The following is a 22885-nucleotide window of genomic DNA, read 5'->3' as shown; positions in this document are numbered from 1 at the left end:
TTGGAAGTCGAATCACTCACATTATGAATGGCTATCTGCCGATGGGGCTCCATCTCATATTGCGAGCCGTGTTAATCGAATACGTCAGCTGCTTTGGAATTTAATTTTAATCCATACACAGAACTCTCATTTACATTTTGAGGAATTTTGAATGTCCTGTGAACTGGTCGACCGCTGGAGAGCCAAACAGCAGCTGTTCCTGTCTACGTTGTTGGTATAACATGAAGCACTAAATTGAAGCTCTCTTGTATTAATCAGTATATAGCCTAAATGCTATTTCCAGCACCCCCACGACCATCGATAAAAAAGTGCATTCTTTACATTTGTGTATTGGAGCACATCAGTGATTTCATTGCTAAGTGAAAATTTTTCCTGATTTGTTATGAGGAGCATGTCAGCCAAATAAAAATTGAAAATAGGGAAATAAGTAGTTTGCTCGCACTGTAGATACTATATTTCGGGTTTCCATGGCAGTAGGCCTAAATTATGATACGGAGGATCGACTCACATCGCTTACTACGGGAATGGATGAAGTTTGCTGTCTCAGTGTTAAAATTACGACACGGACAAAAACGATTAAATTTCTTCGATATCACGCCAAGACAGCAATGTGGAGGAATACAGAAGAGACATTAAAACTGCGCTGAATAGCTTCTTCTCGACCAAGCAACTTGCTGCAACACAGAACTTACCGGAAGAAGCCGAAGTACAGCTGTCCGGTAAGATGTCAGACTGCACGTGCGAGTTTGCACCCTTCATCTTCACACCTGAAACCATATGCCTCAGCGCTCCAAGGTCCAGATGGCCTTGGTGTAGTGGCGAGCGTCATAGCCAGTAAGAATGTAACATCTTTTGAATACAAACAAACAAACAAACAAACAAACAAACAAACAAACAAACAAACAAACAAACAAACAAACGAACAAACAAACAAACAAACAGACAAACAAACAAACATACATATGTACGTACATGCATATATATACATAAAGAAGTTATAATAAGCAGACATAATACTTACCGTCCGCCTCTGTGGTGAAGTGATTAGTGTGAGTAGCTGCCACCCCCGGAGGCCAGGGTTCGATTCCCGAGTCTTCCACGAAATTTGAAAAGGGGCTGAAACGGGGTCCACTCAGCCTCATGGGGTGAACTAGGACAATTATAATATTAAGTACTGACTGATTATAGTTTACTCATGTTTATTGGTGTCTCATTTTTGCCTGCATTTTAATACAACACTTTTTTTGTTGCTCATACAGAAAGGGAGACTATTTTTCTATATCATGTAGGTGTTAAATTGAATAAAGATTTGGTTTTGTATAGTTTCAGGTACGGAATACAGCATTAAAAGTTTTTATTTTATTAACAGGCATGTGTTAAACATAAGATTTATATGACACTAATATGCTTTCGGACTCAATTTATTATAACATTACACCACAAAAAAGATGTGTTTCCACGTTCAGAACTTCTTTTAAACTAAAAAAGTTATTTCGATCAAAACTCTTTTATTAAGAACAAAATAATATGATTCCTGTCTAAATATACATAAATACGTCTTCATTATAAACCATTATGTCTTTCAGCATTCATTCTGCAAGCCGCTTTGTACACTGACTGACAGAGCAAATGCAACACCAAGAAGGAGGGGTTCGAAAGGGATGAAAGTTGCGGAAAAAACAGAGACGGCACGGACGAATAATTGATGTTTATTTCAAACCGATATGCAGGTTACACAATGCGCACGGCATCGACTCAGTAGGATGTACGACCACCGCGAGCGGCGATGCACGCAGAAACACGTCGAGGTACAGAGTCAATAAGAGTGCGGATGGTGTCCTGAGGGATGGTTCTCCATTCTCTGTCAACCATTTGCCACAGTTGGTCGTCCGTACGAGGCTGGGGCAGAGTTTGCAAACGGCGTCCAATGAGATCCCACACGTGTTCGATTGGTGAGAGATCCGGAGAGTACGCTGCCCACGGAAGCATCTGTACACCTCGTAGAGCCTGTTGGGAGATGCGAGCAGTGTGTGGGCGGGCATTATCCTGCTGAAACAGAGCATTGGGCAGCCCCTGAAGGTACGGGAGTGCCACCGGCCGCAGCACATGCTGCACGTAGCGGTGGGCATTTAACGTGCCTTGAATACGCACTAGAGGTGACGTGGAATCATACGCAATAGCGCCCCAAACCATGATGCCGCGTTGTCTAGCGGTAGGGCGCTCCACAGTTACTGCCGGATTTGACCTTTCTCCACGCCGACGCCACACTCGTCTGCGGTGACTATCACTGACAGAACAGAAGCGTGACTCATCGGAGAACATGACGTTCCGCCATTCCCTCATCCAAGTCGCTCTAGCCCGGCACCATGCCAGGCGTGCACGTCTATGCTGTGGAGTCAATGGTAGTCTTCTGAGCGGACGCCGGGAGTGCAGGCCTCCTTCAACCAATCGACGGGAAATTGTTCTGGTCGATATTGGAACAGCCAGGGTGTCTTGCACATGCTGAAGAATGGCGGTTGACGTGGCGTGCGGGGCTGCCACCGCTTGGCGGCGGATGCGCCGATCCTCGCGTGCTGACGTCACTCGGGCTGCGCCTGGACCCCTCGCACGTGCCACATGTCCCTGCGCCAACCATCTTCGCCACAGGCGCTGCACCGTGGACACATCCATATGGGTATCGGCTGCGATTTGACGAGGCGACCAACCTGCCCTTCTCAGCCCGATCACCATACCCCTCGTAAAGTCGTCTGTCTGCTGGAAATGCCTCCGTTGACGGCGGCCTGGCATTCTTAGCTATACACGTGTCCTGTGGCACACGACAACACGTTCTACAATGACTGTTGGCTGAGAAATCACGGTACGAAGTGGGCCATTCGCCAACGCCGTGTCCCATTTATCGTTCGCTACGTGCGCAGCACAGCGACGCATTTCACATCATGAGCATACCTCAGTGACGTCAGTCTACCATGCAATGGGCATAAAGTTCTGACCACTCCTTCTTGGTGTTGCATTTGCTCTGTCAATCAGTGTATTTAATATACACCGCCACAACCCTCTATTTGTAACTAGTTCTGTGGCATCGTTCAGTTCTATACCTCTTGTCTTTGAATCGTTAGAAACTGAGTCTAACCATCGTCATCTTTGTCTCCCTCTACTTCCCTTTCCCTCCATAATAGAGTTCATTATTCTCCCTTATTCTCTCCTCCTCCTCCATTCGCCACACATAACCCCACCACCGAAGCCATTTTATGCGTACCGCTTCATCCATCGAGTTCATTCCTAAAGTAGCCTTTACCTCCTCATTCCGAGTACCGTCCTGCAATTGTTCCCGCCCGTTTGTACCAGCAATCATTCTCGCTACTTTCATGTCTGTTACTTCTAAGAATAAGATATCCTTGGTCCACCCAGCTTTCACTCCGGTAATGCAAAGCTGGTCTGAACACAGACCGATGTAAAGATAGTTATGTCCGGCATCTGTCTTCCTTCTTACAGAATACTGTTAATTGCAACTGCCAGCGCAATGAATTAGCTTTATTGCACCTTGATTCAATCTCACAAATTAAATAATTATTATATGCTTTACTTAGAAATATGCTTGATTTAATTGTATCTCTAAATATTACGATAATTATTCAATGGTTTACTATACGGCAGGGTCTCCTGTTACCATAATTTTCATTTCCCCTTCCCCAGCTGGACATAATGTACGCTACTTAAATGGCAGGCTCGTGCAGGTGAGTTATATCAGCTTGCGCGATGTGCTCTGAGGGATGACTCCTGGACAAAGATATGAGCTATTGTACCGGTAACGGCGGTACAAACTAAGTCCCCGTCATAGAAATTTTAAAACTTACGTGTTACGCTCCGGGCCACTTACGAAGGACTGACTGGACGGCGAGCAACAGCTGTGCGCGTGTGACGTAGTGAGCGGGTGACGTCACAGCATGCCTCGTCACACTACAGAGCCTAGACTGATGTAGAATGTTCTTCGAGTTTCGACGGGTAATAACTTTTCCCACGATACTAATTGAACAAATTGAACAACATCACCATATAACTTGATCCCTTAGCTATGTTCCTGCCGAATTTCACGTGAATCTGACTTGGGACGATAAAGTTTTGGAACAAGGGGTGGAGGCCCGGATCAGATATAAATACGTACTGCTTCGCTCAGCAGACCAGTGTGCATTCCAGCATGTTAGAGTGTGCTGCAGTGCGCTGCAGTGTGTTACAGCATGTTGCCAGAGTGTGATGCCAGTGTGTGGCCGGAGTATCTATGTGCACGCTAGACTGTAGCGTTCGCACAGTCGGTTCGCGGGCACCGTGATCGAGCGTGAAGCCGCTATTAAGTTTCAAGTCCGTGGACTTTAACCTAATCGTGTTGAATATGGACTTATGCAGATTTCTTTATACTGTGCCAACTTTTTACTCCGATAGGACGTGAGATGAATTGTGTATCGTCTGAACATTATCTATTGACTGTTACTCTATACGAGTGTCTAAGACTCGCAAACGTTTTCGAGTGTTCGAAATTGAAGTTTTATGTTATGGACAGGACTTAGAACTGATTGCTCCTTACCGAGTACTAAATACTTCGAGTTATAAGACTGTGTTTGAATCCAAATTTAATTTACCATTCCATGAACTGTGTCAATATTTTAGGTCATGAACTGTGAACTGTGCATGTGTGAACAGTGCATTTCAATTCTAATAAACAGCACATTTCAATTCTGCGAACATTCAGTTTACGAACAGTCGAACCAAGGACTGTCAATACTCGATTAATTTCGTCTTTTGATTTCATGTTATTTTCAATACGTGAATGAGTTCTAATTCACGAGTGGAACATCTTTATTTTCAATGAATTATGTTGAACAGTGCTTCAAAGAACTAAGTCATGCGGCATTACCTTACGTTGTACCAAGTGCCACAAACTTTAAGTGACTCTGTTAAACTCGACGATAAGTTTCGAGTGGACTTTTATTTTATGAGTATTAACTTACATGCTTATTCGAGTCTAGTGGCATTCTTTCACTTAACACGGGACAAAATTGAGTGACATTTCACCGTGTGATAAGGATACATTTTGTGTTTGAACTTTGTTAAAACCATTTATAAACGTTCCTCTCATCTGTGGAGAAGCAGCCTTTACATTAACTCGCCCCAGGGCTTAACGATGTTCATTCATGTTCACCATTCACAAGGACTACCTCAACGCCATTCATTAACGTCGCATGGATCTTCAAGACATCGAATGGATTTTCTAGAACTTCCATCGGGGGACGAATGGTGGTTCGCTGATATGGACAATGGAGCTGCCGGAATCCAAGGACATCGCCAGCCATAGGACGAGGAACATTTTCTACTGTATCCGCTGTACAGAGGGGACATTACGTTCAATTTCTTAATAAACTCTGGAAAAAAATTCTTAAGATTTATTTAAACAAACCCTCTCCCTCTGTATGCACTTCAACGAATGGTACACGCCCTGCGTTTCATCTCTACCGAAGTACCACATTTACTGTTACAGAGGAGAGGGGGAGAAGCTCGCATTAACGAATCTAAGGTTGCAACTACAGCCAACTTAGAAAATCGTATCACACAATTAACTAAAATAATTAATACCAAGTTTACCGAAGTTAATGCTAATTTGGAACATAGGCTTACTAAAGCTGGTTCTGAGATTGAAAAACGATTCTCAGAAACTAATGCGAAGATTAATTCTAAGTTTACGGAAATAAACGAACGCCTCACCCGTGACTTAGAAACAGTAAAACAGGACCTTAAACTACAAATAGTTAAAGACTTAAAAGCTTCATTTCCCACCTCACATCAATTGATTAAGGCAGTTGAAAGCTTAAAGGCAGAATTTAAAGAATCTCATGGTCAGTTATCACAGGCACAAGCAAAAATAGCCTCTATTCAGGATAACATCCATGAATCTTTTAAGACTAACTTTCAGAAAATAAGTAATGAGGTTAATTTACTTAAAACAAAGCAGGAGGAAACAGATAAGCATGTAAAAACCCAATTAGATAGCGCACATACTCAAATCATTCGCATAGGCCGCGACGGAAATGAAGTGAAGCAGGACCTCGAAAAGGAAGTCCAGAGCGTGGAAAACTCCATCCGTGGACAAGTTAAGACTATCAAGGTCGAATTGCAAGGAAAAATAGAGACGATTGATAATAGAATCTCTCAGGTGGAGAAGGAGGTGTCTACACACCAGTGTCAAGGATCTAGCGGAGATACTTCTAGCATTTCCACAGTTTTAAAATTATCAGACGATAAACCTGCAAAATTTTCCGGAAAGGAAGAGTACACAGCGAAAGAATTCCTTCTCAACATTGAAGAGTACTTTCAAGAGAATAAAGTACGATCCGATCATCAATTGAGGATAGCTTCTAGATTATTGGAAGGAAAAGCATTAAATTGGTACACAGCATTTAAATTTAACATTAAAAGCTATGATGAGTTCAAGGAAGCCTTGTTGAAGAGGTTTTGGAATTCAGAAATTCAACATTTGATTAAGCTACAGTTGTACTCCAGGAGATACAACACAGCTATTAATTCTTCACGATATTCTGACTTTCTCCTTTCTCAATTAAAGAAGATGCAATTCTTTGATCATCCTTTGCCAGAACAGGAGTTAATACAGGTAGTAACTTTACAATTTCCGGCGCATGTACAAGATATTCTTGTGGCAGCCAATGTATGCACTTCAACGAATGGTACACGCCCTGCGTTTCATCTCTACCGAAGTACCACATTTACTGTTACACTATGGTAGTAACGCCATTCCTTATAGAGCCATTACCTGTGAAAGATGCAGTGAATGTACGGCTTGTAGGGTCAGTTAGTGTATACATTTCATGGGATTTAACAGAATAATATGTAAAGCTGATGGTCATGAGTTTAGAACTAACAATGGCGGGAGAATTCAACATAAATTTTGCACCCTGCTTGTATTTGAAGTACCGCACTAGCAATTCACAGTACCACAATATAATTATATTGGCGAACGTAAATGAAATGTTTTTGTACATTTTGCTCGTGTTAGTGAGGCTAGATAGAGTGACTACAATCCCCAGGGGACATTGCTATTAGTTCTAGAAAGTCTGTGTACTTTACTTCGCGTAGCTGGTTCACTTGAATGTTAAAAGTACATCTATTTCATTTTCATGTTTGCTATGTTTGTTTCAGGTGGATATCTGCTTGGGTAAGCTGTACGCAAGTTTAAACACACAAAGCGCAGATGACATGAAAAAATGTCTTAATGAAGCAAGAGCAGCTGTCGGTAAGAATGCACTTTACTTACAATCATGTGACAAATGATTTCGCCATTATCATGTTTTATAAACTTAAGGACAATCATGTTTATGTATATTAAAATATACAGTTCTCAGCCTATTTCCTGTGATTTTAGACTCGTTGGATACAGGATTTCACTGCATGAAGTCTACTTGCTTTTTATTCAGTACTTGTTTGATGAATAGCAGAGGCACAATATCATAATTCCGTATCCAATACTATTATTCTAAAACTCTACATCGCGTTATTTAGTCCATTTACCCATGCGCAAGCCGTGGCATAGAAATCACAATGATTTTCGCGCTAGGCCGTCAACTCGCTATCTTTCACAATGTGTTGGGTGGTTTCAGTCTAAATGCCGCAATCACTCTGGGGTGAGAAAACTAATCCAATTTTTTAACTATAGGTGGTATGAAACGTGACGCAGAGGGTGAATTAAAAATATTTTCCTACATTCAACGATGTGACTAGAGATGTTATTCAATTTAAAAAGTATAGGGATATTTACATTTTGAGCAGTAGACCTTAAGAAATAGTTATAAAATATATCTTATATCTGGAAGTCCATATTTAAAAAAGTAATTGGCTCAAAGAAACTTATCATTGCATATATCCTGAAAATGTTAACAAAGGTCATTTCGTTTAAAAGTTCTTGATAAACTAATAGTTTTAAAACATACACGGCTCAGGATTTCTCGTTTCATTTCAAGAAGAATATCCATTCGCAGTACCAGTAATTGCATACGAAATTATTTCTTAGCAATGTTAATGTTTAGTATTTGCACAAAGAAAAACTTCAGCCGATTGTTGTCATAGTAGCAAGATTAAAATATAAACAATATAAATCTATTTCGCGAAAACGAATGCTGGAATTGAGAACATTTCCGAAATTTCCCATCCTTCCTACCGTAAGAACTTTAAAATACACATTGTATGTGAATCATAACAACCTATCTCCAATATTCAGATAGGGATAATAAGTATAGGTTCTTCGATTAATGTAACACAGTTATATTTCGTGTCTTTATATCAACTCCTTTATGCTACCACCACCTCTATGCTACTGGGAGAAGAAGTGTTCTGAATTCCTCTATTCGACTACCCTGAAAGCGCAAAGTAAAAAAAACACCACTACTTAAACGGAGCTAGGTAATAAAGGCTTTGAAGGCATTTTGTAGAACATTTCTAAGATAATATTCTGTATTAATCCCGGAAAAAGTTAACAAAGTACAGTTTGTAAAGTCCTACCCAACTTCTTCAAAGACTGGAATATTTTGGTGGTTTATCAGGGTTCGTAAAACTAATATTCTCTACTCAGAGAGGCAGTGAGTTTTACTATCCACTAAATTTACTAAACTATTATTTGTGGTCATTAAAAAGTTCATTGGTGTTTGAGTTTTCCACACGATACAGATTTTCTTCAAGATATTAATCGAAAACACAACCCGGTGATGCATCGAATTTCTGTTCTCCATTACGGCCTCCATATCTCTGTGCCGTTCCAGAACAGTTCACGACTAACAAGACTCGTTGAACTCCGTGTAGCCTACTGACGGATAAGCATTTCTCTGAATGACTCGTCGTGGACTCGTGACCGTCTCGCCACTGCTTGCGTTCATTCGCCAAAGACTCGCTAGAAACTATCACTGGTTCCGCTCTTTATACAGGCCAGCGGAGATCTTTGATGAATTGAGTTAGAGGGGAAAAATTGCTGCATATTCGATCCGTGTTAACGCTATGGAGGTACGTTACAGTAATACTAAGCGTGGAAGATATTATGATGATTTGTAATTGGCACTCCCTAAAATAATGTTGCATATTTCCATTCCAATGGTGTGGCTGAAAACTGAAAAAAAAATGCGATGGGGAAAATTCGTTTGAATTTCATATTAAAATTGGATTGTATTGCTAATTGTTTGAAGCCAACGCAAGGTGAGTCATCCTTTTGATTTCTTTATAATGATACCAGTATCCATTACATTCCAATGAGCAGATTCACTACTTTACTATGGTGACAAATTCCATATTATGCAATTTGTACAGTTAATTTACAATTTACAATCTGCTTTCCTCTTGTCTCATTGTTTATTGCTCATGAAATAACTCAGTGACCACAGCGGAGTTCCCAAATTGTTGTGCTTGTTGTAGTATTAGAAAACACAAAGGCTTTAACCAAAAATAGATTTCATACGTATCTTTTTGACATATTTGTAATGATACCGGTATAAGTTACATCACAAAGAGCAGATTCACCACTTTACTCTGGTAACAAATTCCATTTTATTTCAATTTGTGCAAATAATTGCACGTGTACAATCTGTTGTCCTCTTGTCTCATTTTTTTCCTCATGAAATAGATCACTGAACACAGCGGAGTTCCCAAATTGTTGTGCTTGTTGAGGTTATTGTAAAACAAAAAGGCTTTAAACCAAAAACATATTTCACTTGAAATTTTGACAGCTGTAGTGATAATAGCTTTGCTTTTAATCAGACTGCTAACACAAGTACAAGAACGTTGATCTGGGGAGATATTCAATTACTGAACAACGTGCCTGTAATTTATACTTCTATAGACATCCAGATTGTTTTTCACGACGTTTCTGAAACTTGTGCTGAGCTGAATAGGTCAGACGGTAGAGCGCTAGGTTTCTGAGCCCAGCTTGGCTGATTCGATTCTGGCTCAGTCCGGTGGTATTTGAAGGTGCTCAAATGACGGTAGCCAATGGCCGTAGCCGTGTTGAAACACCGAATCCCGTGAGATCGCCGAAGTTAAGCAACATTGAGCGTGGTCAAGATTTAGATGGGTTGCCACGCGCTTTTGGTGGGGAGTAAGGAAGTGGAGGAGCGGAAAGAAACTGGCCACCATACCGTACGTAAACTCCGGCTCAAGCACACCTCTGCGGAGGTTCGGACCTGCCTTTGGGCAGAATAAACACTTACCCTTACACTTTGAATGACGGAGATTTACTGGCACGTGAACGAACTTTTGGGGGACAAACTTCGGGCACCTTCGTGACTCTGGAGACTGTGAAAGTAGTAAGTGGGTCGTAAAATCAATGCCATTATCTGAACATTTTCCACACTGTCATTTAGATCATTCATTAATTTTCTTACTTGAGGTCCAATAAGTACGCCAACTTTAAATTTCTCGTTGGTCATTGTGCTAAATATCCTGCTCATGTACTTAAAATAATCACTATTCTTGTCCAGGATACGTGAAGAAAGTGACATAATACATGATTTAATATGCAAGGGAGGGACTATTACTATGGGACGTTCCAGAAGTAACTTAGTTTATGTCCAGCTCCTTGGCTGAATATTCAGCAAAGTAGCTTTCGATTGAGAGGGCATCGGAATTGATTCCCGTCCGGGTCGGTAATTTTAACTAACATATAACACACATATCTAGCATAAAAATACACAATGATGATTACATTCCTCCACATGATATTGATGTCAGAAAGGGCACCTAGTCTTAAAACTAGGCCAAATCTACACATTAATCCCAAGAATTTGGAAAAGAGTCCAGGAAGAAGAAATTGCACAAGTGGTTCATATTTGATATTCATCGAGCCAACAAACGGAAATCGTTGGAGTGAGCATTATTTCCGCCGCCAGTGCTCACTCTTTGCAAGGCTATTCCATTCCCACAAGAAAAAAAGAAGCCATTGATGGTTTCTGCAGTTAATTCGCTTAACGCTTAATGCTTTCATGACTTTCTTTCACAAGAATAAAATGAGCTTTGGGAATAGACCCAAAACATTGCTCCCATACGAATAACAAACTACATCAACGCTGCTTTCACAACTACATGGGGCCATGAGCCATGTTCTTACACAACTACAATCCACTCGGGCGGCGCCAACGCGTCCAATCACTGACGGACTATCTTTTTCTGCGTAAAGAAACAAAATGCGCTGCGAGGAAAGTTCGTTTCTAACTACATTAGCAGGCTACATTTCTGTTGCCACGTTAGTGTCTGAATGTATCTTGTTTCGCTGTTAACTTGTACATCGCTGTACAGATATAATTACGCCTAGAAATTCAAATGTTTAAAATTACAGACAAATCTGGCATAATAGTAATAAATGAGTTGCTTTTTGAATTTTTATGACAAAATCTGCTTAGGAAGTTTCATTGACTGTGAAAAATTGAAAATCAATCAGAACAGTGTACTTATTATTATTATCATTATTTCCAGGTACTGATTTGTTTCGCTCTGAGGTACGTAGGATTCAGCCCCTACATACAGCTGTTTGGAAAGGAGCAGAACTAGCACTAAAGGTTCTGCTGCAGGACGAAGATTGCAGACTGCTATTAAATCAGGACGACAACTGGGGCCGTACACCCCTCATGGTTGCTGCTAGCCGTGGCCACGTAGGATGCACCTTGACATTACTTAAACACGGTGCAGACTGGAAGACACGGGATTCTGCCCGTGGTCACACTGTTCTTCATAAAGCTGCGGTGTCTGGACACGATACCATATTAGCCCTGCTCCTCACTAGAGGATGCACGTCTCTTCTGGAGGCGAGAGACAACCGTGGACGCACTGCTCTCATGACAGCCGTCGAGAGAGGACATATTAAGTGTGTAGAGGTAAGGTACATTCGTTTATTACGCGTATTTATTTTAGAACATTGGTGGATAAGAATCTCGCTTGCGTACATAGATCCTACGCGCTTGCAAACAGATAGCCACTGTCTTGCACGCTTCCCCCCCATGGCCACCTTCCAGTCCTACATCTCTGTATGTCAATCTCGTACATCACTATATTTAATTAACCCGTCACCACATATGCTTGGTAACATGCTGAGCATGGGGAGAGGTCGATACTCCTAGAGTATCACTTATTTCTAATATTCCCTGCTGTCTATTTCTCTTCATACAATTAACAGCTTGCAGGCGATGTAGCTTGTAATGATCGCCACGCGGCGGGTGCAGAATCGGAACCCCCCAGGAAAGTAAGTCTGCGCCGGCAACCGCCCCGCTCTGCCAGTGTGTTCACTCTTTGCTTCATTCCCATGAAGTTTTTATTTCTCTACCTTACCTGCATTTTTCTTCCAGTTATCAGCCATTATATAAGAAAGCAATGGGTGGGAGGACTATTGAAAAGAAAACTATATTACAACTTAGTTACATGATATATATCATTTAACTTCTAGCAGTGCTCGAGACGGCACTCACATGGAAGTCAGAATTAGAAGTTGGATTTGACAACTGTTGGTAATACGAATGAACTATCCTATGAATATCCTATAATGTTCAAACTCACCGTCTAATTTCATTTTCCCCTCAATATTTAGGGTGCAAAGTCTCGTAATCAGGAGGGTTTTGGAGGATGTTATTATTATTATTACTATTATTATTATTACTATTATTATTATTGTAATTACTATTGTTATTATTTACTCGCTAGGGCCACAGAGTACAACTTTAAGTCTTGTTACATATGGCAGTAACTTTGCTTTCTTTCGATCCCAGAATTCCCTCATTCTTTCTGAGTGGGCCTGCTTGCGTTCATCTGTCCAAGGGACACCGTGTCTTCTATTCGGTTGTTCGTCTCGTTTTAACCCGTTCGTCACTACCTTTTTTTAAGAATAATACCTCTGACAAAGGCATTTTCCGGTTTTATCCGTAGCACTCGAAGGTCTTCTTTGGTGATTCTAAACCAAGGCATCGCGGTTTTTGTATTTGAATCAAATGGGTGGAAGATTTGTTACGTCAAACTGTTCCCGTCCATTCGTTTGAGGTGAGCGTAGAATCGTGTCCTCTTTTTTGGATCATATCTGTAATTTTCTCTCTGTTTTGTAGACTTCCTTATTGTTTTTTTTTTGTTTTTTTGTGGATGCCGTTCTTTTAGTTGGATCTCCTGATTCCCCTGATTATTCTGCACTCCTTTTCCTCCACTTCTTCGAGGATCCCTTTTTTAGGGATAGGATTTCGGATCCATACATAAATACTGGCTTCAGAACCGTTTAATAGCCACGTATCAGTATATTGGGAAGCAATTTGTACTCAGGAAATCTTAAAAATATTGATATCAACAATCATAATTCCATTATTATCCACGATGTGTACTCCCTTTCAAAAATTCGTTGTAGGTTTGTTAGTTTCATTTTCAAGCAAAAATTGAAACACTGAATTCAACTTACCAAATATTTAGTCTAATATAATATAATTATTCTATTGTTATCCGATTAATTAATCTAACTTTAGAATGGGTGATCAAATATAAGAGGTGTTATACGAGACAGATAGCGAACAAATTTTGACTTATGGACGATATTAACTCTAAACAAATGTATGTAACAACAAATTCCGTACTAAAACATTCTGAGACTTATCAGTATTTACTTCAATAATCTCTACCCGTTTAAGTATATAATCATTGTCGACGTGCAGTTAAAATTTAGTTCAACAAAATGCTGAGTCCCATTAACTTCAAGATACGGCATTGATAAATAATTCATTCCAATAATCTTCAGAAAATGTTTCTTACTGATTTTGTCATAAAAAACGACCCAGTTCACGATAATATTAATGTTTTCTGAAGTTTTACGAACTGATGTTATCTGATTAGGAGGGTTTTGGAGACAAGTTAAACCAATCATTACCAGGTTATAAACATTACGGTACGACCATGCTTTCAGCTCAATTTGTTTTAGTACGTTTAATGGAATAACGTTCGTGAAATTTGATATTTATAGTAAGCACGTCTCCAACAGAAGAAGAAATCTCTACACAATTCTACGTAAAGAAACTCGGTAAGAACGCATAGTTTTACGCTGTATAAAATTCGATATTATTATCCGTTTCTAAATAACCAAATTAGCTTCTTAGTGATTGAATAGGTTAACCTATTTGGTGACTTACAACGGATAACTACTGTAGTCATTCGGCGTTGTCTACCTACCTGTTCAAGAGTAGTCTTTTTCGTATTTATGCCGATTCTTACGTGTATTGCGTGCCTACAGGTATATATGTACATGTATTGTACTTTTCCACGATTGATGCTGGTTCTAGAGAATGTGGAATGTATCATTCAATATTTCAATTTCAAAATGTATAAACATTTGTTTGTGTGGAGACGATATCCATCAAAACGATACGGGAGAGTGTAACCATAAACCCCTTCATTGCTTCAAAGTGAGACAATGTTATTTGTCCGAATGTGATGGGACACAATGATAGTGGAGAATATAACAAAGTGAAGTTATATTCGTACGGGAGATTATCTCGGAGTGGATATGAAGGCTTCCACTGTCTACAATCTCGACACTGAGATAGAGTGGTTAGCTCTGACCGGTCATCATTGCCTCAGGCATTAACCTGGTACTTGCTTCTGGCGCAGGCTTAGTAAACCCTACGGCCATGTGCTTCTCCAGAAGAAGTCTCTTTTCTAAATTTTTCAAATTTCGCGTGGAATAATACACACGTTTTCCCAAGTAAATCGAGTACTCTATTCACTACCTCGCCCGGACAACACTTAACAGAGAAAATATTGCGTACCTGTATTAATACAAATATTATATGACGAATGATCACGGGTTTGAAATCGTGTCAAATATCTCTGTTTTTCTTGATGCCGGAGCCATTATTTCAGTCTCTACTCACATTGTTCTTGTTGAAATTTAAATTTTTCTGCGAATACGATCCAGGATTATTTCACTCAGCTCATAGTCGACTATGTTCATTTCGTTCGTAATCTGTTTACCCTCCAGGGTCGGCTTTTCCCTCGGACTCAGCGAGGGATCCCACCTCTACCGCCTCAAGGGCAGTGTTCTGGAGCTTCAGACTCTGGGTCGGGGATGAAACTGGGGAGGATGACCAGTACCTCGCCGAGGTGGCCCCACCTGCGATGCTGAACGGGGGCCTCTGTGGGGGATGGGAAGTTTGGAAGGGATAGACAATGAAGAGGGAAGGAAGCAGCCGCAGTGGTGGTGGTGATTATTGTTTTAAGAGGAAGTACAACTGGGCAACCATCCTCAAGCAGCCGTGGCATTAAGTTAGGTACCATCCCGGCATTTGCCTGGAGGAAAAGTGGGAAACCACGGAAAACCACTTCCAGGATGGCTGAGGAGGAAATTGAACCCCCTCTACTCAGTTGACCTCCCGAGGTTGAGTGGATCCCGTTCCAGCTCTCGTACCACTTTTAAAATTTCGTGGCAGAGCCGGGAATCGAACCCGGGCCTCTGGGGGTGGCAGCTAATCACACTAACCACTACGCCACAGGGGCGGACTATGCTCATTTACAGCATAAAAGACTAAAAACACATTATACATAAATTCCAGTCACAAATATCTTGAAGCATCTTAACTATAACGAATAGGCCTAAAAGTAAAAATATTCGTACTAAGCTTGTTGTTTAAAGGGGCCTAACATCGAAGGTCATCGGCCCATTCGTACTAAGGCTATGGATGTAAGGAATATTCTATTTTTGTGCTGGTTGATCCGTAAAGAGTGCATGGGAAAAAGTGTTCAGGATTGCTTTCGTTCACTGTTTGCTGCCGCATCTCTTCTGATATATCAAAGAATAATCCTAGAATATAGTTAATTTTTTCTATAGGGATCGGCTCTATCTTCTTCTCCTTCTCTTCTTCTTCTTTTCCTACCGCTGTTTCCTACACCTACGAGGTCTCTGGTATGAACTGCGTCGCACATATGGATTTGGCCCTGTTTTACAACTGGATGCCCTTCCTGACGCCAACCCTATATGGAGGGGTGTAATCACTATTGCGTGTTTCTGTGGTGGTTGGTAGTGTGGTATGTTGCCTGAATATAAAGAGGAGAGTGTTGGGATGGATAAATAAAGTAAGTAATCAGAAGCGATTAAAATACCCGACCCGGCAGGGAATCGAGACCGATACCCTCCGAACTGAAGTCCAGTACGCTGACCATTCAGCCAACGAGTCGGACAGGGATCAGCTTTATGCAACGAGTAAATAATTCAAACTCTCTTTGTGGGCCACGTGAATCTATTTGGCATTAGCCTACTTGCACTACAGCGGGCTAATATATTCGTCAGCAGAATAGCATTAGGCCAGTGTTGTTCTGAATGGTTGATAGATGGATACCCCAGTTGGATTATGCTGGGTTCCTGGGTAGATTTTTCATGGAAGTGCCCATTTATTTAATCCTCAAGCGCGCTCCGTATATGCTAGCGTACGACCCAAGTTTAAATACTTGTTCGTGGCGTCGACCTCTGTAGATCTTTTGCCACTACTTGCACCATATGATATGAACCTGCGTGTAATCGTAATTGCGGAAGTGTTGAGTGTTGAATGTGAGGAGAGGAATAAGGACGAGATAAACCCCCTTCCTTTCAGTTCTTTGCTCAGGCTACCATAAATCAGTCTCTTCTTCTTGTTAAATGTTGGACCCTTCAGTAATAAGATCCAAATTATTCCAGAGCACTGTCAACATAGGCTACGTTCCATATTTCTAAATTGATCAGACTGAATGGCAAGTTCAAGGTCATTAGCATAGATGAAGCTCAAGGAAGCACTGCACCGCAGGAGTGCTGTGTTGCAACGAGCGTGTGACGTTATTATTGTTCCCTTTCATGTCTTCAATCATTTTCATGCGCGCATTTTAGACAAAAACTAGTGTTTTTTTTATAATGGCGTTAGGCCTCGGAACACTATGCGGCCAGCATTTACAGAGTGAGCATACATTTCGTGGTTGAAAAGAAAAAGTCATATCTTGTAAATGAATAATACAGTCTGTTAAATATTAGCAAATTACAGCGCATAATTATGGATTAAGGTTTGATAACTGGATGGCAACTGAAGTTGGAGATGGGGTATTTAACTTCACCAAAGGAGAGAACAGAGGTTCTGTTGTTGGGAGTACTTCTAACGGGAGTCCTTCTCCATGGCTAAATGGTTAGCACGCTGGCTTTTGGTCACAAGAGTCCCGGGTTCGATTGCCGGCGGGGTCGGGAATTTGAACCATAATTGGTTAATTTCGCTGCCACGGGGGCTGGGTGTATGTGTCGTCTTCATCATCATTTCATCCTCATCACCACGCCCAGGTGGCCTACGGGACTCAAATCAAAAGACCTGCATCTGGCGAGCCGAGCATACCCTCGGACACTCCCGGCACTAAAAGCCATACGCCATTTCATTGCATTTCATTTCTTACAGGACAGTATGATACGGTTCAAGTTGGTTATTTCTCCAGGGGTCCCCTGGGCAGTGAGGGTTGTCGAAGACCTTGATCATGTGTAGATGGCTTGGATAGCATCCATGCCCCAGACGCATTCTAATTAAAGAACTAGTGTTAATTAATGCAACTTTCCTGAGGATTGTTAATGAAAGTTGTCACGAGCGTCGGTTATTCGCATACAAGGTTTATTTACATTTCCATTAATTTATACTTATTGTGTGATCTCCATCCAGTTAGGCATAGATATATTCGTCACGCAACACCTGTGCCTCTGCTGATAGCATTACTCAAAGCGTACCGTTACGGACAATACGAAGAATAAGCATTGACTTGGAGTGAAAGGAGTAACAGGCAAATAACTGAAGTACTGCACGATGGCAATTGGCAGCATAAACATATTTAATCACGAGAGTATTGTACAGTTAACAAAGCAATTACCTTTTCTGTAGATAAAATCACGTATGATGTTGCAGTATGCCAGAGTGCGGTTGTGGCACGGGATTGACAATAACTAAGACCATAGTTATTATCGATATTTCCAAACCCGTATATGTAATTTGCATCTGTATATTGCAAATACTGTGACCGGTACGCGTCCGGTATCGCGAAGAACGTGTGAGAATCGTCGTTATCGTTTCGGTTCAATTTATTGGTGTATGCGAAGCACCACATCTCAAAGATGATGGAAGGAGAAAGGACCTGCAGTGTATTTGGTAACGCCATGCAGTTTGTCGCAATAATGGTGTAATTTTTGCAGACACAGCGTCCTGGAACCATGAAGAAGCTGAGACGACACCAGTTAAGTTCATCTTAAAAATTTTAGGCATGTTTAGATAGAAGGAATTAGGCTAATTCGATCCTATAGTAGTTTAACTGTAAATATCAGTCCTTTTTTGGCTGAGCTATGTTTTCTTTTTATAGTTTAAAGTCATGTTTCAGGGAAGATGCATGTTTGAACCCTGATTTTTTATATTATTTTATTTACCTTTTATTAGATGGGAAAGATGGAAATGATCAGGTGTAGATGAGGATATATGTTTGTCAGGCGGTAAATGTGTGTTCCATTTTTTTGTAACAAGATGTATACTTTTTTATTAAGAAGGCTGCACAGCCTAAAGCTTGTTTGGGAATAAATTTCAGTAGAGAACTTTTTTTTAAGCATGTAGCATGTTTACAGGAGTACATGACAGTTGTAACCAGCGTGAAAGTGCACCGTTGAACTAGTATCTATTATATCGGCAAAGAGAACTAGCTAATTTGTATTGTGTTATGAACTTACGAGAAAAAGGCAAGATTAGCCTGATACTGAGATTACAATGTGTGTTAATATAGGAAGGAAGTGCCTGGTAATGAATACGGGGAAACATATAATGGTGTTAGCTGCATGATAAGAGAGAGAGAGGCTTGATTTGCCTTGAGTGTTCATCACGACTATGAGAGTCGAACTTATGGACTCCGAAGTATTAGGACAGATGTGCCGAGTATCATATATAATAGCCGCGTTAAATTGGAATATGTATTTAAGGCCATATTAATGTGTATTGTGATGCCTTGAGTTCGAGGCCTAGTGTTAGTTTAATGAACAAAGAAGTGAATGGCAGCGTTAATTTCTGTTCCCAGATATATTAGAATCTATAATACCAATATAAATGGTCCGTTATTGGACATTATAAATTTTCCAGCTAGCTCATTCTTGGTTGCCAGCGTTTCGCCCTCGTGTGCTAGGGTGGGCTCATCAGTTGGTACCTAGCACACCTACCAATAGATTCCCTATGGGAATCAACATCTATATCGTATTAGAATCTCTCAGGCAGGAATTACCAATCCAATTAGTTAGTGTCATTTCTTGAGAGGCAGGATGCTTCATAGCATTAGAAGTATTACTTGATTTATAATACGGCGTGCTAAGTGAAAGACCAACATGGATAGCTGAGCCAGGAGTTCCGTGTTCTTTTAATATGAAGGAGTTTAGCGTCTTATTGCTTGTATTTCAGATAACGGATACACAGATGTTTTGTTTATTTTATTTGCATGAATTTTACAGGTTTCTTTGGAGTGTTTATATTAATTTGTGTTACATGTATTTTTGCTGATCATGTCATTGTCACGTTGATAGAGACTTGTTCTTAAATATGAGTCTGGAGCTCATTTTACTGGGAAGTAGGCTTTCAAGCCATCCAATTTGTAAGAGGGACCCTGGAACACTGATTTGTTGATAAGTGATGTACATATAATTTTACTATGGATCGGATTTAGCATAATTTTATTCTGTCGCGCTATGACCTATAACCGTAAATTGAACGATATCCGTCAGGATTCGATAAGATGAAAACTGCGTTGACTCGATGCGAAGTGTGTATTTCTTCCCCAGGTTATTGTTTTTATTTTGTAAATATTTTTATTTTAAAATGGGATATTGCCCACCTTTTCGTGACATATAATAATTTTTGTGCTAATTATGTGCACGGCACATATTGGAAATTCTGGCATTTATTTGAGCCATTTTTATCGTCTTCATATTAATTTGTTTATTTTCGTGTTTCAATAATGTTTTCTTAGATAATAAATATCTTAACCCTTATTTTGAATTTTATTTCGGAATTATTTTACTGTTTTCCGTTCACATACCTATGGTATATTTTTAATTTATTTTTGCCCGGATCATATTTTTGATGATGATGATGATGATGCTTGTTGTTTTAAGGGGCCTAACATCAAAGGTCATCGGCCCCCACGATCATATTTTTACGAACCGAACACGCAGCTCTCCGACGGCGCCGGTAGACTGTATTCTAGACGGGAACGGTACAACGTATCTATTAGATTTCATTCGGGAGAAATCCCTATGAACAACAGTTTCACACCATTCATAGCAGAGACTGGCTGCACAAGGAATGGCATTACTACATCGCTCATACCTCAGTCACTTTCATATTGTCAAAGCCAAGGATAAGACAGAGACAATGAAAGTAACAACATTGCTCTAGTCTATACCAGAAGACATAGTGCACTGTAAACACTAGGTCCTATTCCTAGGTATAATAATAATAATAATAATAATAATAATAATAATAATAATAATAATAATAATAATAATAATAATAATAATAATAATAATAATAATAATAATAAAGGCAATGCTATAAAACACATTCTATGAACCGAGTTTCTCTCTGACTTTTTTTAATCACGAGTGTGATAATGAGGTGTATTCATGAAAGTTAAAAGCATCCCTGAGTTTCAAACACTTGATGCGGCATGAATAAACAGTGTGCAGGCTGCACAATACACTCTGAATGTCAATTGACCAGTGGATGACGAAGTGATTGCCTCTCTATGTCGAGCACGATCTGCGTTTGGGCTCACAAAAGCATCAATGCTGTGTGGTTTAGTATTGCGCCCTTCATGGTCTGGAACTAACAGACATGAGATTGTATCTGCTTACAGTAACTCGCTCCCGTGATGAGCTCTATAGAGCTGGGGTATGTAGTTGAAGTCTTCTTGCTATGCAGTCCTTATACAAGAATGACACTTCTCTACAAAAGCGTTCGAATTTATTAAGCGAAGTTACTACTTAGCTTCCTTAATCAATATACTAGGTTATTCAGCTCACGTGATAGCATTAAATAACTAGTGAACTGGTGATGACGTTCAAGTTCTGTTTTCACATTTATTAATATTATAAAGTATCCCACAATCGACCTTGCAGTATTTTTCAGGGTGCCAACATTCGCTGAGATAATATACTCACTTTCCTATATTTCAAAAATGCAACTACGCTGTTTTCTACAAATAGCCTTAAACTTACGGTTAACAAAGATCAGCGCTGTGATTATGGATTGGAATGGAATGGATAATGTAATGAACTCAAACGTACGACATACAAAGTTTCAAATGGGCTGATCGCCATTCCTGTAACCGCTACGCATGTACAATAAAGTACATTTAGGTCACATTATGACGAATGAAATGTATTTGTTAGTGCGTATACCTGCTTAATTCGACCGTTAGCGAATATTTTGCTTTAAATGCCAATTTGAGCTCCCAGAACGTTTTTTCTTCGATATACCTCGTTGGTTGGCAGAAATTATATACTGATCATATTTTGTGGTGTTGAGAGGACATTTCTTCGATTTAGAAATATCCTGAACGAAATGGGGCGTAAATTTACACCAGAAATTCTTGAGAGTTACACATAATTAAAACTGAACGGAAATGGAGATAAAGTTGTTTCGGTATAGTTGTTTTCTGCCTTCGCAGAATTGATGATGATTATTTAGAAGATAATCCAAATGTTAATTTATCTGTTAATACAAAGTTCTTGGTTGAACGGTCAGCGTTCAAAGGGTCCCAAGTTCTATTCCCAGCCGGATCTCGGATATTAACCGCAGCCGGTTAATTTCTCTCCCGCGTGTATAAACACACCATACTACCAACGACCATAGAAACACGGAACACTAAACACATCCCCCTCGCACAGGTTTGATGTTAGGAAGGCAACTGGCCGCATGTGAATCAACCTTTGTCAACTGCGAACCCACCAGGATATGGAATAAGCGGAAGAAGAAGAAGAAGAAGAAGAAAGAAAGAAAGGAGAACATTGTACATATTTTGATAGTGTCCATTTTCGCTACATATTTTAAGCTCTTCTCTGCCTATTTAGGTTACCTAAAACAGGACATTTAATGGCTTATCTTCAGCTAATGGAGACACGTATTCAGGTTTTGTTGCAGTTTACCGACGGCGTGATGATTATAATGCAGGAATACGAATTTGGCGCGAATGAACATTCGAATGAAACTAGCGTCCTCAGGGCAGCTAATTCGGAAGAAAGCGTCTCCATTGAAATTAATGAAGAAAGTGTCTGCACGACAGCTTCTTATACGTATACTGTAACAATGACGCTTTGAAAATCCACTCTAGACCACTACAGTTCCAGAAATCCCATCCCAATTAATCCAAACTACTAAATGTGTACCAGGAAATAATTTCTACTCATTTACTAAAAACGGCAGTGAATAACATCTTACACAAATTTTCCAGACGTCATCTTACAAAAGACCACAAACTATGTGAACCACACTGTCAATACCAATACGTATTCTTCTTCTTCTTTCAGAACTTTTCCCAGTCACGAAGGGTCGGCACTTTGTATGTAATCAGTCCAGTTTTACGATCGGATGCCTTTGTTCGTGCCATTCACTATTCCGTGTTTCTGAGGTGGTCTGGTGTGTAGATGAAGATATGTATTAAGACAAACATGAACACGCATTCCACGAACCAGTTAAATTCTGGACTCAGCCAGGAACTTAACCCGGAGCAGATAAATCAAAGGCCAGTATGTTGACCATTCAGCCAAAAAGCCAGACCAGTACCAGTACGTACTATGTTACTATATTATGGT

General features: G+C 40.2%; 1 protein-coding gene across 1 annotated transcript in view; it reads left to right on the top strand.

The window, feature by feature from the left end:
- LOC136867165 (ankyrin repeat, PH and SEC7 domain containing protein secG) overlaps positions 1-22885 on the top strand; it is a 147768-nt gene that overhangs the window by 66642 nt on the left and 58241 nt on the right. Inside the window, exons 3-4 of the mRNA XM_067144282.2 lie at positions 7204-7297; positions 11512-11909. Of these exons, the coding sequence (XP_067000383.2) occupies positions 7204-7297; positions 11512-11909 (492 nt within the window). The remainder of the gene's footprint in view (positions 1-7203; positions 7298-11511; positions 11910-22885) is intronic.

The sequence above is a fragment of the Anabrus simplex genome, chromosome 3 (assembly GCF_040414725.1).
Source record: "Anabrus simplex isolate iqAnaSimp1 chromosome 3, ASM4041472v1, whole genome shotgun sequence".
Taxonomy (NCBI): domain Eukaryota; kingdom Metazoa; phylum Arthropoda; class Insecta; order Orthoptera; family Tettigoniidae; genus Anabrus; species Anabrus simplex.
The sequence above is the reverse complement of the archived record's forward strand: the minus strand, read 5'-3'. Positions and strand labels throughout refer to the sequence as shown.